We start from the raw sequence: 15,128 nt of genomic DNA, 5'->3' as shown, positions 1-15,128 counted from the left end.
CAATTTGAAAACCTGATATAGTTGTATACTTGTATTATTGTGTTACATGAGGAGCACCAACACCTATTTATAATAATAGGAAATCCCTAATCCTATCAAATAAGCAAATAATCAGAGAATAATGATATATACCGAAACTAATCCTAAGAGATATTATTTGATATGTTAAGATATGACGTAGATATTACAAAATATTCTCTATTTTTTAACAATTTCCTTGGACAGTAGCTCACTCTAAGTGGTACACCAGTTCTGAAAAAGGTGATAGTGATTTAGCCACCAAGACTACGGTTTTAGATGATTGCCAAAATCCAAGCCCCATTCCTTCTTTGGACAACAATACACCTCTTAATTCACCAAGTTATAATAAATCATATATGAAATTATCACATCTAATCTAGATGATTTCAAATTGCTTCATTTAATTTTAAGATAATGTATCAGGTCTACATTCTGCAACTACACAGTCCATCGATTTTGGAAAAATGCAGCATTCCATATCAAACAGCCTAGCCTTAACATGTTACAAGAAAACTGTTACTAAGTAGACATCTCGATCATAGTGAAAGTAGGATAGATAAGACTGCCAATCCAACAATCGAAGAATGTAGTAGATAATATATTGGGGAAATAAGCTGATTTTGTACCCACCGCTATTCTCCTTGGTTGTGTGCATATAATATTACAATGTCCACCATGTCCTGACTCGATCATGTCGTCCAATAAAAATTGTGGAACCTACATTAAATGCTAATCAGAGAAGAACTATAGACAAATCCATTCACAAAGTCTATAAAAAAGAAGTGTGTCGACGACTGAAAACACAAACATTAGTCAATACAACAGGTAAAAACTCATCAGCAGCTGTAGCTAAACAATCACCTGAGTTGTCTTTCCAGAGCCTGTTTCTCCACAAACAACAAGAACATCATTTTTGTTCAACAGTTTCAATATATCAGCTTTTATTGCAGCAATAGGAAGTGTAGCTCGCATTTTCAACATATCCTGCAGCTCAAAATAGTTGCCAATGTCAATACCTAAGATATCTTTTGCAATTGAACTGAAATTTTGGAAATTTTCAACCTCAAGGAATGCCATTGACCATGATATATGTGAAATATTCACAAAAAATCTTTAAGAGACAGAGAATGATATCTAATAAACTGCATCAATTTATGTCATTTTAAGGATGATTTTGTTACTATAATTTTTGAGACCCTATCTTGTTAGGAATTTATCTTACTCAAGGGATTTTATTGCTCCTTATTTGTCTATAATTTTATTGCATCCTTGTTTATCTTACTCAAGGAAGTTATTTATTTCCTTATTTATCAAGGAATTTTGAGATTAAAAGTCAAGAGTTAATAAACATATAAAATTCAGGTCAATTGACTAGCCATTATTCTAATATCATTTCTCTTATCCTGTTAATAATAATTTTTAATAACACTAGCTAAATACCAACAGAAACTGAATTCAAAAAGGGATCATTTCAGCCTTCTCTTGGATAAACCCTTTTGTAGATCCTGGTGTTTCGATTCCAGGCATGGGATCTGTTGACTAAATCAAATCAAAATCAGATTCCTAATTCCTTTTATGAATCTTATGTAAATAGAATTAATTATAAATCTTTTCCTTTTTGGGTTTAGCTTAATTTTAGGGATTTTATGATTAGAAATATTTCCTTTATTTTAGGCTAGTATTTTTTTCTTCTTTCCTATTTTCTAGTTATTTCTATTTCTGTAATTCCTCTTTAAAGAGGCTGATTCCCTGTACATTTTATAATACAATACATTCAAACACTTCAATTTGGTATCAGAGCAGGATCTCTGCACTGTGCCTCTGATTTATAGCTATGGCTGACAGTTCCTCAGTCATTAATCCTGAACAGAAGGAGAACACCACTCCTACTCCATCAGATTTAAAATCTGAGCAACGGATACTAGTTAGTGGTGACTCCCATTCAGTTCAGATCACCACATTTCGACTCAATGGGTCAAACTACCTTAGGTGGTCTCAATCAGTTCAGATGTATATCCGTGGAAGAGGGAAGATTGGATATCTCACCGGTGAGCGAAGCCAGCCTAACATCACTGACTCACAATATCATGTGTGGGATACCGAAAATTCCATGGTGATGACATGGCTGGTGAACTCAATGGATGAGGATATCAGCAGTAACTACATGTACTATACCACAGCCAAAGAATTGTGGGATAGTGTCAAGGAGATGTACTCTGATCTTGGGAATAAATCCCAGATTTATGAACTTACTCTAAAAGCTAGAGAAATTCAACAAGGGGATGACAATGTCACCAAATATTTCCACACATTGAAGCGGGTGTGGCAGGATCTTGACCACTTTAATAACTACAAGTGGAATTCAGCCGCTGATGCCAAACACCACCAACAAACAGTGGAAGAAGGGAGGATATTCCAGTTTCTTGCAGGCCTTAACGTGGAGCTAGATGAAGTTCGTGGCAGAATTATTGGAAGAGCAATCCTACCCTCAATTGGAGAAGTATTTGCTGAAGTTAGAAGAGAGGAAACTCGTAGAGCTGTGATGATGGGAAAAGGCAAGACTGAACAGACCTCTTTGGAGTCTAATGCACTTTTAGTGGCACCTGCTGCACTTAAAAGTTCATCAAATCAGAAGCACCCCTCCAATCTTTGGTGTGACCACTGCAATAAACCTCGTCACACCCGAGAAACCTGTTGGAAGATTCATGGAAAACCAGCACACCTTAAAGGCAGCAAACCTGGTCTCAAAATACGCTCTACCCCAACTGCTCATGAGGCTGAAAAATCATCATTGAGTAAGGAACAGGTTGAGCAGCTCATAAGGCTGTTAAATTCCAGTTCTGTGTCTAGTACTCCTAGTGGTTCTTTGGCTCAAACAGGTAATTTTAGTATTCCTATGTCCCTTAACTGCACCTCAAACTTGAATGCACCATGGATTGTCGATTCAGGTGCATCTGACCATATGACCAGCCTCTCCCCTTTATTTAAAACTTATTCTCCTTGCTTTGAAAATGAAAAAATTAGAGTTGCTGATGGTAGTTTTTCATCTATTGCTGGAAAAGGTACAATTAAACTGTCCAAAAACATTGACCTAAGAAATGTCCTACATGTACCAAAGCTTTCTTGTAATCTTCTCTCTATTAGTAAAATCTGCAAGGATTCCAATTGTGCTGTGACATTCTTTGACACTCATGGTATTTTTCAGGACCGGACTTCGGGGAAGATGATTGGCAGTGCTAAGATGATGGATGGGCTTTATCACTTTGAGGATATTTCGGAGGATAAAATAGCTCAAAGATTTAGTGGTATAAGTTCTATGCCTATAAAGGACCAAATAATTCTCTGGCACAATAGACTAGGACACCCTAGTTTTCCATATCTCAAACACTTGTTTCCAAGTTTGTTTAAAAATATTGATTCTTCCTTACTTAAATGTGAAAGTTGTATCCGTTCAAAGAGTCATAGAGTTCCTTATTACTCTCAACCTTATCATGCATCTAAACCTTTCCACTTGATTCATAGTGATGTATGGGGTCCATCGAAAATAACAACTCAATTTGGAAAAAAATGGTTTGTAACTTTTATTGATGACCACACACGACTATGTTGGATCTATCTCATGCATGAAAAATCTGAGGTTTCTAAAATTTTTCAGTATTTTTCAACAATGGTAGAAACACAATTTGACACAAAAATTTCAATATTAAGAAGTGATAATGGCACTGAATACTTTAATAAAAATCTTGGTGAATTTCTTCAAAAGAAAGGTATTCAACATCAATCTACATGCCCCAATACACCCCAACAAAATGGCATTGCTGAAAGGAAGAATAAACACCTTTTTGAAGTAGCACGTGCCATTATGTTTGAGGGTAATGTTCCAAAGTATTTATGGGGAGATGCTGTTCTAACAGCAGCCTATCTCATAAATCGAATGCCCACACGTGTGTTAAATTACTGCACACCGTTGGATACTTTCAAAAAGAATTTTCCAGCATGTAGATTGCATTCTGACTTACCTTTAAAAGTATTTGGTTGCACTGTATTTTTACATACACCTTCATATCGAAGTAAACTTGATCCAAGGGCAGAAAAATGCATTTTTATTGGCTATTTCCCAAGTCAAAAGGGTTATAAATGTTTCAATCCACACACCAAGAAATTTCATGTAAGTATGGATGTTACTTTTTTGGAACATGAAACCTTTTTTCAAAAAAAATTCTCTTCAAGGGGAGAGTCTAAGGGAAGAAAATTTTTTGCATGAACCTTTACCTACTCCTATCTTACATATTGAGGATACAACTTTCACTAATCAAGTAAATTCTGAAACAATTGCAAAACAAGATGTGAAAACCAATTCTGAAATTGTGCCAGAATTAGTTGGAATCCAAACAGAAAAAGAAATACCACAAGAAAAGGAGCTTCGGTGTTATGTTCGGAAATATCCCAAGAAGATTAGAGACCAGCCCATCATCTCTGTACCAACCCAATCTGAAAACCCGGAAGACGGCTCAACTGTAGTACTTCAGGAACTTCCAGGTAAATCTGAAATTGTCACTTCTAATAATAATTTGCCAATAACCCTTAGGAAAGAAACCAGAACCTGCACCAAAAAGGTACTTAAAACCAGCACCAACCATCCTATTTCCAATTATGTCTCTTACCAAAATCTCTCTCAAAAACATCGAGCTTTTACTTCTAAAATTACAAATCTGTTTGAGCCTAGGAACATAGAGGAAGCACTAGATGATCCCAACTGGAAATTAGCAGTGATGGAAGAGTGGCATGCACTCAAGAAAAATGAAACTTGGGAGATTGTAGATCTGCCACAGAATACAAAATTGGTTGGCTGCAGGTGGGTTTTTACCATCAAATGCAATGCTGATGGAAGCATAGAGAGGTATAAGGCTAGGTTAGTAGCTAGGGGATATACACAAACCTATGGAGTAGACTATCGAGAGACTTTTGCTCCAGTTGCCAAACTCAGTTCTGTGCGGATTCTCTTATCTCTTGCTGCGAATTACAATTGGCCTTTACACCAATTGGATATAAAGAATGCTTTCCTGAATGGGGAACTAGAGGAAGAGGTGTTCATGAAACTTCCACCTGGATTTGAAGCTGAACTAGGGAGGAATAAAGTGTGCAAACTAAAGAAATCTCTCTATGGATTGAAACAATCCCCAAGAGCTTGGTTTGAACGACTTGGAATGGTGGTGAAGGGACTTGGTTATACTCAAAGCCAAGATGACCATACACTTTTCTATAAGCATTCAGCAGCTAATAAAACTGCCATCTTAATTGTATATGTGGATGACATTATTCTGACAGGTGATGACTTTTTGGAGCTAAAAGACTTGAAGGAGAAGCTTGCCAAAGCATTTGAAATCAAAGAACTTGGCTCATTAAAATACTTCCTTGGAATTGAATTTGCAAGGTCTAAGGAAGGCATTTTTATGAACCAACGAAAGTACATCCTAGATCTTTTAAAAGAGACGGGATTACTTGGTTGTAAAGCTGCTGAAACACCTATAGAGCCTTAAAATTGAAGCCAGCTGAACCAGAAAATGCAATGGACAAAGGGAGATATCAGCGGTTGGTAGGGAGGCTAATCTATTTATCCCATACACGTCCGGATATAGCCTTTGCTGTGAGCATGGTAAGCCAGTTTATGCATTCACCTGGTCAAGAACACATGGATGCTGTCTTTAGAATCCTAAGGTACTTGAAAGGGTCGCCTGGGAAAGGGTTACTCTATAAAAAGCATGGACATCTTCAAGTAGAAGCTTATACAGATGCAGATTGGGCTGGGAATGTCATGGATAGAAGGTCAACATCTGGGTATTGTACTTTTGTTGGCGGAAACCTGGTTAGTTGGAGGAGTAAAAAACAGAGTGTTGTGGCACGAAGTAGTGCAGAAGCTGAGTTTAGAGCAGTGGCTCATGGAATATGTGAAGCAATATGGGTAGAGAAAATCCTACGAGAACTAAAAGTTTCCATTTCTCCACCAATGCGGTTGTATTGTGACAACAAATCTGCAATTTCCATTTCTCATAATCCAGTGTTGCATGATAGAACTAAACATGTTGAAGTTGACAAGCATTTTATCAGGGAAAAGATTGAGAGAGGACAGATTTGCATCTCATATATTCCAACCACGGAACAATTAGCAGATATTCTAACTAAAGGATTACCCAAGAAGACTTTTGATAGCATAATAAGCAAGCTGTCAATGAATGATATCTTCAAGCCAGCTTGAGGGGGAGTGTTGACTAAATCAAATCAAAATCAGATTCCTAATTCCTTTTATGAATCTTATGTAAATAGAATTAATTATAAATCTTTTCCTTTTTGGGTTTAGCTTAATTTTAGGAATTTTATGATTAGAAATATTTCCTTTATTTTAGGCTAGTATTTTTTTCTTCTTTCCTATTTTCTAGTTATTTCTATTTCTGTAATTCCTCTATAAAGAGGCTGATTCCCTGTACATTTTATAATACAATACATTCAAACACTTCAATTGGATCATATGACCAATAGTGCTGAAAATTTTCCTAATTCCACCAAATAGTCTGGAAATTTCAAAATTCTGGAAACCTTTTACCTATCACACTAGTAATATTTCTTTATCTTTAACTAGCGTCTGTATTTCATATGATTGCACTATTAAGTTTAATGCTTAGTTAGTTACTTAAGCTGAATTCTCACTGGTTGTCTTGTACAATATCAACCCTCAGGGAAGATGATCACAAATAGCCCTAAGGTGGGACATTCTTTTCCACTCCATTTTTCAGTGTCTCCATGTTTTTTCTTGCCTTTGGTTTCTTGTAATTCTACTGGTATTGATTTCCATAATGTGGCAACAACATCTTGGATATCTAAGCTCAAATAGCTGAAGAAAAACTAGTTTGCTTGGTAATTAAGAGTCCCAATCTCTTTGTTCAATTTGATTACAGTTCTTGAAAACTTGAGGGGGGAAGTAAAATTCTTCCTTTTCCAACCCATGAATCAAATTCAATACAGTACAATCTTATAGCTGTGTAATTAACCAAAAGCCTGGGTAACAGTAACACAAGAATCACTTCTCTAGTAGATCCATCCAAGCTAAAATATATGGGATACATCTCATTTTATTTCTCAGTCATTTTAAAAGATAAACCCAAGCAACATAAATCATGTTGAATTGTGAGATAGTATGATCTTATGATTAATCTTGCTAAACTTGCACTACATGTCCGTTGTCTTACATTCAATGAATTGACATTCCAAATCGCAAACTATTTGCAGCCGGAAAACTCATTGGATAGGAATAGTTGACAATTTATGAATAATAGCAGCTAATATACTATATATAAAGTACTTACAAATTATAAAAACTTAGACAAACCTGGTATCTACGTGTTTTCATTTTATTAATTTGAACCTGTCTCAAATAATTACTCTCATTTTCCTTGCTATATGTATCTCCTGCACAAGAAAATTTTATATTCATAAACAATAATAAAAATAACAACAGTAACAAAGAGTCAAAAAAGACAGATAAATGCATTTTTTTACCCATCAATCAAACATATATCCAGTAACCCTTGAATTTTACCAGAAGACCAATTTATTTGTTATATGTTCACTCAAATATTAATCAAAATCAGGTGCTGATGAATTGAATTTTGTGAATGCCCTTCATTTCCCACTTGAGTGGGGTCGGTTAAAATGCATCAAATTACACCATCATGTCATACCATAAACCATTTATCTAGACAATAATGTGAATATATGAATTCCTCTTGATGGTTTCGTCTATAGTTTTTCTAACTCTCTGTACCTTACTATTAGACTATCTTCATCAAATCTGCCTTTTTCTTACAGGAATGCCATAGCTAAACCACCAAAGGTCTTCTACATCCTTTCCGCAATTGGATGTACCCTCCCCCCCCCCCCCCCCCAAAAAACATTTCTTCCTATGCATTCGTTTATAATCCTATCGTATCTAATTTATCCACTCATCCAAAGCAGCTTCCTAACATTTTATTTATTGAGCTTACTCTCTAGTTGAGTTTTCTAAGCCAACACCAAGTCCCATACAACGCTGCAAGTCTTGCAGTTATCTAGTACTCTTTTTGTTATGCTTGACGCTTGAGTGTGACACTTTTATAATACATAACACTTCAAGCACAGGGCTTATTTCATGCACTCAAATTCAATCCTATATTTTACATCTCCAGGTATTTCCTTGTTGTTTTGTATGATGAACCCCAATATATTTAATACTACGTAACCTGAGGTATATTGAAGAGGAACCAAAGAAACAGGGACTCAGCTTTAATAATGTTGCATATCTACCTGATCAAATATTCCCCTGGTTGCCATAATCGTTTGTTAATTTGGGATTATATATTTGGGAATAGATGATTTGGACCTGAGAAGGAGAAGGCACTTATTCATAGCTTGCTGCTATTTTACTCGAGCAAAAGAACATTGCGAAAATAGCATCTGTTTCCTTCCTTCTGTTAATGGCAGCTGGAATATACCAACTTGGGTTTTGCATACATATTGGTGTAGTAGATGTGTAGAGAAGAAGACACATAATTTGGACATTAATATTACATAAGGCTCAGGATCTCCATCAAAGCACTAGTACCTATTTTATTTTAATCCAATTTAAGCTTTTGTCTTACCTTTTGTTCTTGCAAATGGCTCAGGATTGTATGATTGGACTTTTCTCAAGACCTTTCTTTCAAGTTATTCGATTGTTGATTTATTTTTTAACCCCAAAAAAAAATAAAAATAAAAACAAACTCTGAATTGGCTAACAAGGTTAGCTGTCAATATTTCTTCGAGAAGAGCGATAAGCAGGTACGAATTACCAGATAAAGGAATTAAGGACAAAAGGCAGCCATAAAAATCTATGCAGCCAGATATCTTACAGTTTTATACTTCTAAGAAACACAGTTTCAAGCTGAGGTCAGGCTTATTCATGAAAAACCATTCAAAAGGGAAATGAATGAATAAATGAATGAATTCAATAACTAAAATAAATTAAATAAGAATGGATGAACCTACTCTGAGTAGGTGGCTGATGACTGGCAATTGCCGAAGTTTTATTTTCACCGAGTCTATCCAAATTATCTGTTTGTTGAGACTTATGATCTGCAACTTCAACAGATGGAATTGCACCAGAACCATCACCATTTAATAATGAATCCACAAAACTAGTTCTATGATCTTCCTCACTGTCTTCTAGCTTGGCAAATGATTCTCCTGTAAGTTTTGAAAACAGATATCATCTTATGAAAAAAGAGAAGTGCACATACATTATGGTTAAAGAATTTAAACCAAACACAATGGTGAAATCAAAGTTTCAACGTAATAAAATTTAAACATAAGAAAGAAACACAACCTTCCATCCACTTCATAACAAGCGAACCATAAGGCTCTGTAATTGGGAGATGAACTGGGACGTCAGGAAACATTTGTAACAAAGCATAAGCTGCCACCTTATTCTGTGCATCCTGCAATCAGTAAAACTGCAAAGTTGTATGGACCAGAGAATTTGTTCTCATATCATCTATAACAATTGACAAGACTAGCATGTAAAGGAAATCTAGTTGTGTATCCAGTGCACTCTGTAGCCTCTCCTCTATGTGGATAAGCAGTTGTCTTGCTTGCATTTGGCCTAATTGGTAAGGTTCCTTCTTGCATATGTTGCTGAGACGTTGGGGTCTATTTGGCCAGGTTGGCTGAGTTTGCCATTGTTTCGCTGTGTTTAATTGGATCAAGCTGAAATCTAAATGGGTTCAGCTCAAGGGTGGGTTAGAATATATGATCAAATATAGTCATGTAGATTGACTAGTGATTAGACTAAAAGTTAGTTATTCTTAGGGTGTATCTTAGCTTCAAAATAACTCCTAATGATCCCTTGAAACTTCATCAATTGGTTGCAATCAAGCTATGAGCAATAAATGAAGAGTGCAACTTTTATAAAAAATAAACTAGTAAATGAAGAGTGCAGGCCATGCACAAATTTCTGTCAACAATTAAGAACGACTCACCTCTGCAGATTCAAAGATTTCATTCTGATCTGGAAGCTGAAGTGTGACCAGTCCCCCAGCTTTTCGGTTCTTGCCCCTCCCACTAGCTTTACGCAATACAGTCACAGTGTAGGCAAAATTTTTTCCCCTGCCAAGAATTTTATTGAACTTTGGAGCTTCCCAGCCTGATTTCTGACATAGTTGATGAAGAACTGCCTTTGGGATCTTTTTAGGATCCCCCTATTATTATTTAAATTAAAACATCAGAGATAAATACCATCAGACTATAGCAAGAGATATAACAAAAATGCACAAACACACTGCTTTCTACTTGATGCTCAGGAAGAAACGATAGAAAAAATTATTAAATTCCTTTTTAAATAAAAGAAGACATAAGAAATGCACTAACAGGAAGAGGGAAAAGAATAACATAAAGGTGGACTAGAAATCCTCCTAAACATAGGAACAAAACAAAAAGAAACCAACAAATACATAACGGGTCAGTTTAGATTAACTTTGGAAAAGAGTACTTCTTTTGTTTATCTTTTTAAAAAAATCTTTTTTTAACAGACAAAAATTATTTTACATTTGGATAGACTTAAAGAGTTTTCAAGTATTAAAAACGTCTTTTGCTTCTGCTTTCTTTAAAAGCAAGGTATTGTTAGCTTTTAGAAAAAGCAAATAATTTGCTTTTTTTAATAAAAGTGCTTTTTTTTTTTTAAAGACATATTCCAAATAGGTTTTAAATTGAATAAAAGTACTTTATTTTTAAAAACGGGTACTTTTTTCACTCAAAAAGCCAATCCAAACTAGCACAACATCTGTTAGTTGAACCCATTACAAAGGCCATGTTCTTCCAACCAAACAAAAATAAAAAACATACTCTTATCCCAAAAGCCATAAGTCCGTAGTATGAGTCAATTTCATTCAAATATAGCATGCAGTATATTCATAATATCCATGAATGCATCCACCAACCAAAACAATTACCGTTCCTTCGAACTCTAATGTAGCAGAAATATATTGAGAATAACAGGAAGGCAGTCAAGACACATAAAGTAAAATTAAAATCAATCATCGTGATCCATTATAAATAGCCTACAAACTTACCTTCTTCCAGATGCCATCTAAATTTTCTAAATTCTTGCTTTCCAAAAGTCTTTTAAATTTTTCTTCTTTCTGCAGTCTCAAAACATCAGGAGGTAATATTTCATTAGATGATACATCCTCGGAGAAGAAACCACCAAGTTCCACCTCTTCTGCCTCTCCTTCAACAGAATTTTCTTCAATGTGTACAACCAGTGAGGAAGACTTATCAATATTTTCCTCCATGCTACGATGCCCTACATCACTTCCATCAATTACAGCTCCACCAGAGGGCAAATTAGTTTCTGAATAACCTGCTGTGTCACCTGTGTTGGGCTCATGGCCAGACAGGCCAGATGAAGCTCTCTCATAGTTAGAACTGATTTGTTGCTCATACTGTAAGGCCAAATCATCATCCGATAATCCTGCTCAGTATAACATATCATCAAATGCGACAAAAAAAAGGAGGTCAAAAAAACATAGAAATAAAAAAAGAAATTCAAATTAACCTAGAGCAGACAACTCTTGCTTCAGTTTCCGGATCACATTGCCTGCCTGCTCCTGACGTTTTTTGTCCTTGTTCTCCTTGGCATCTGTAGCTTCTAACCTTGCAGCAAGATACTCCTTGGAAATAACATCATATGGCCTAGGTTCGCAGGACTATTAAGATAGAAACAAATGATAAACTCATCAGAGATTAACAAGCAATGTTGCATTCTCCCAGAACATTAATAGAGACCAAGCAGAACAAAGACATTAAATTTTCTAACAAACAGCCTGTTCAACCGGATAATGCAGACACAGACCTGTTTTAGTATATAGAATTACTGACCTGATCAAACAAACTACCAAGAAAATGCACTATTTAAGCAAACAACTTCAGCAGTCAGGCCACTCAAACCAGGAACTTGCATCAGTTAACTACCATTAACAAATGTTACCACATTTTACTAGTGCTTACTGCAAAATTTATTAATAAATGTTTGAAAAAATGAAAACAATTACAAAGACAACTGATATGACTGATCAGAATTCTTTTAAAAAGAAATGAAACTTATAATCTAAACATGCCAAACCCAACAACAAAGAGGAAGACAGAAAGAAAATGAGTACCTCAAACAAAAAGGAAGCATGAAGGGTTAAACCTACTTAAAACCCAACCATAACAATGTAAAAAGGTGGTCAATGTAATTTAAGCTTGAAAATATAAGTACCTCCTTTTTGGCACTGCCACTACCCCCATAACAAATGTCATCTTCCCAAGTCTTAGATTCATCCTGAATATATCACGAAATCAAATCGATAACTTTTACAGAGACAATAATATACAGCAGTTTTATTCTTCATACAAATGATTGTCAATCATTACCTTTTCCTCTTCCTCTTCCTGTTGCTCAACATATTTCTTTATCCAATCTGCTTGAGATGCTTGTACAGAATCTAAACTACCATCATTCCAATGTCTCTCTATTAAAACAGAAAATTCCGGCGCCTGTTCCTCCTCAGTCGTATCAGATGCATTTTCCGCAGGAGCCGAACCATCCCGTGGATTAAATATAACTCCAACCGATCCCCCTAACAAGACTCAAAACAAAATTACAAAACGGGAGCTAAAATATCAATGTCTTAATATAAAATTATATCAGCAAAATTTATACAATTACTCCAATCAGTAACTCAATACACAATACGAACTAAAGTCGACAAGTTAATTGAATAACAAACATTACAAACTTTTACCTTGAGTGGAATGAGTGGAAGTTCCAGTAGAAAATTTGAGTGGAAGTTCGTTGCCGGGCAAATTCAAGCATAACCAATCAAGAGCTGATTCAAAAGTAGCAGCTTCCTTGAGAGCGGAGAGAGCAAGCTCAACGTGGCGATTAGTGAAACCTTCGCAAGAGAGCTTCTCATAAAGAGATTTAAGCTTCTTGGCCTTCTGAGCCCTCGTTAGGGATGACGTGGCATCGTCAACGGCGGGGGGAGGCGGTGGAGCAGACGCAGGTGCCGAATTGAGAAGGAGGCGGCGGAGGCGGCTCTCGTTATCGGCCGAAATCTGCAACCTCGGAGCAGAGGAAGCCGAAGCGTGGGGCTTATTCTGCTTCTGATTCTGATTCTGATTCTTCTTACTCTTTTTTGGCGGCATATTTCTATTTTGCTAATTAAGCTTTCCCTTTGCCTCGCTCTTTTCTCTTTGTTCCGATCATGATACGCAGTAACCAGCAGACCAGACCAATGAAGCTTAATAAAAGAGATTGAAAATTCACAAAAAATGATATTCTATAACTTGAATAATTTTTTATTTGAGCTTTCTTGTTATTTGCATAGTTACTTATTTACTGTTGTCACCAGCTTCCACATTCAAATACTCGAAATGTGTCATCTTTTACAATGTCTAACACAAAAATACAAGGAGGACCATAAAAAATTGTTCTTTTCTAATACCTCTACTTACTATTTGTAGGTTGGTGTTACATGTTCTTATTGTAAATCTATTTTTAATTTTTATACACCAAGCCCAATTATAATTTTTAGATGATCATCTTCATTGTTAAGTTATTTTTGCCACAAATTATTTTTTATATTAAGGTGGAAATGATATTTTTCATGATCATAGATTATAAGAATGTTAATCTTAAATATGATACTTGTTCCGAGGGTTACCTGAAACTGGAGGTCGATCTCGAACGAGATCTTCCGTACTGGTCGGAGATGTCGTGTCCGGCTGGCCGGTGGCAGTCGGAGCTGTTGTGTCTAACTTGCTGGACTTGCTGCACTGCTAATCCTTCCTCACCAGAGGGTGGAGGGTACCTGCAAGAGACTCCGATGCTTAAGTTAGCACGGGTATTAAGCAGGTTTTATGTAGAATCAGAGTATGAGTTATACCTGGGTGCTCCAGTGTATTTATAGTAGTTGTAGAGTGACCTTTCTAGATAAGATAAGTTAGTTATCTTATCTTATCTTTATCTTTGAGTTGAAGTCAGCTTATCTTCAAGGGAACCGCCCTTATCTCTATAGGTTTGGACGGCCTTTGGATTTGGGTCGTGTTCCTCTACTTGGGTCCTTTATGGGCTTTCCTGTCGATTTGGCCGAGTTCTTTAAGAAGAAGTCGGTCCACTTGACCTGAAGAGGTCGGTCGCTTTGTCGTCAATCATCCCAGGTCAGATGTCTCGACCCAGGGTATGAACAGTGCCCCTGCTTGAGCTCGGTCTTCTTTGTCGAGGTCGAGTCCTTGACTTCGGTCCTTCTTGTAGCGAAGCCGAACTCAAGCATTTTGTCGACTCCTTTTTGTAGCAGCTTTTGCATGTAGAACGTTTTTTCCTAAAAGTGCGCGCTTTTATATCAGCGCTTTTTTTTTGGGAACGCAAGCGGTTTTAATATCCGCATTTAATTGGCATTTATTTGCTTTCTTGGCTTTTATTTTGAATTTCTTGATCAAAAACGGTTTCTCTTCTTCGCTTCTTCTTTGTAACTTCTCCCTTTACTTTCTCACTTTCAACTTTTTTCTTTGATTTTTCTGAAGCCTCCGCCTGTAGCTTTCGCGTTTCAGCCCAGCGACGTTGCTTTGTGACTTTGCTTTTTCGTGGGGGAAGGGGTGATTCTGGATTTTGCCTTCCACTTTTCTGCTTTTCTTTGCAGCTTTCTCTCATTTTCCCAAGTTTGGTTCTTCTTTCTTTCTCCCTCTACGCCATTTTTGTGTCTGTTTTGAGAAAGTTTTTATCTTAGTTGGGAAAAGTTTAGATCTTTCTACTTTTTGCTGTGCCTGATCACTGTGTGCCTCGTAATTTCTTCGTCTTTTGCATGGTCTTTTTCGCTTTTCCTGTTGCTTGATACCTTTAGGGCCTTTGCATGTTGTGAAATGCTTTTGATCTTGAAGCTTTGGAATAATAATTTTGTTTGACTCTGAAAAAAGATTGCATCTTTGATGAATTTTGCCTGGTATGTTTGCTGTTGTTTCTTGCTGATAGACTGTAGGAAGATGACTTTCTGTTTTGTTTG

At 36.3% G+C, this 15,128-nt stretch overlaps 2 protein-coding genes across 7 annotated transcripts in view; one reads left to right on the top strand and one right to left on the bottom strand.

The window, feature by feature from the left end:
- Positions 1 to 13,463, bottom strand: part of LOC107612656 (RNA helicase family protein) — a 31,625-nt gene extending 18,162 nt beyond the window's left edge. For 2 of the 6 annotated variants that reach the window (XR_015895919.1, XM_088495963.1), the window contains exons 1-12: positions 12,873 to 13,410; positions 12,502 to 12,707; positions 12,347 to 12,409; positions 11,642 to 11,792; positions 11,459 to 11,557; positions 11,157 to 11,389; positions 10,068 to 10,286; positions 9,416 to 9,527; positions 9,079 to 9,276; positions 7,406 to 7,485; positions 883 to 1,005; positions 652 to 738 (exon numbers count right to left, since the gene is read on the bottom strand). Coding sequence is in view for 3 of the 6 variants with exons in the window: in XM_088495963.1 (XP_088352089.1) it covers positions 652 to 738; positions 883 to 1,005; positions 7,406 to 7,485; positions 9,079 to 9,276; positions 9,416 to 9,527; positions 10,068 to 10,286; positions 11,157 to 11,389; positions 11,459 to 11,557; positions 11,642 to 11,792; positions 12,347 to 12,409; positions 12,502 to 12,707; positions 12,873 to 13,275 (1,974 nt within the window). In the remaining 3 variants the exon portion in view is untranslated. Of the gene's footprint in view, positions 1 to 651; positions 739 to 882; positions 1,006 to 7,405; positions 7,486 to 9,078; positions 9,277 to 9,415; positions 9,528 to 10,067; positions 10,287 to 11,156; positions 11,558 to 11,641; positions 11,793 to 12,346; positions 12,410 to 12,501; positions 12,708 to 12,872 lie in introns of all 6 variants that reach the window. The other 4 variants (XR_015895917.1, XM_088495961.1, XR_015895918.1 and 1 more) reach the window with 2 other exon arrangements.
- On the top strand, positions 1,765 to 3,261 carry LOC148549063 (uncharacterized). Its single transcript, XM_088496804.1, has 2 exons — positions 1,765 to 3,083; positions 3,227 to 3,261. Exons 1-2 carry the CDS (start codon positions 1,856 to 1,858, stop codon positions 3,259 to 3,261), a joined length of 1,263 nt encoding a protein of 420 aa, XP_088352930.1. The 5' UTR covers positions 1,765 to 1,855.
- Positions 13,464 to 15,128: the final 1,665 nt, after the last annotated feature.

The sequence above is a fragment of the Arachis ipaensis genome, chromosome B8 (assembly GCF_059453495.1).
Source record: "Arachis ipaensis isolate K30076 ecotype BB chromosome B8, ASM5945349v1, whole genome shotgun sequence".
Taxonomy (NCBI): Eukaryota; Viridiplantae; Streptophyta; class Magnoliopsida; order Fabales; family Fabaceae; genus Arachis; species Arachis ipaensis.
Note: the sequence above shows the minus strand (reverse complement) of the source record. Positions and strands in the feature narration are given on the sequence as shown.

Bases quoted from the DNA above. Each gene is read 5' to 3' on its own strand.
- LOC148549063 (XM_088496804.1), top strand. From the start codon at position 1,856: ATGGCTGACAGTTCCTCAGTCATTAATCCTGAACAGAAGGAGAACACC. The intron at 3,084-3,226 runs GTACAATTAAAC...GGTATTTTTCAG, and splicing joins TTCATCTATTGCTGGAAAAG to GACCGGACTTCGGGGAAGAT.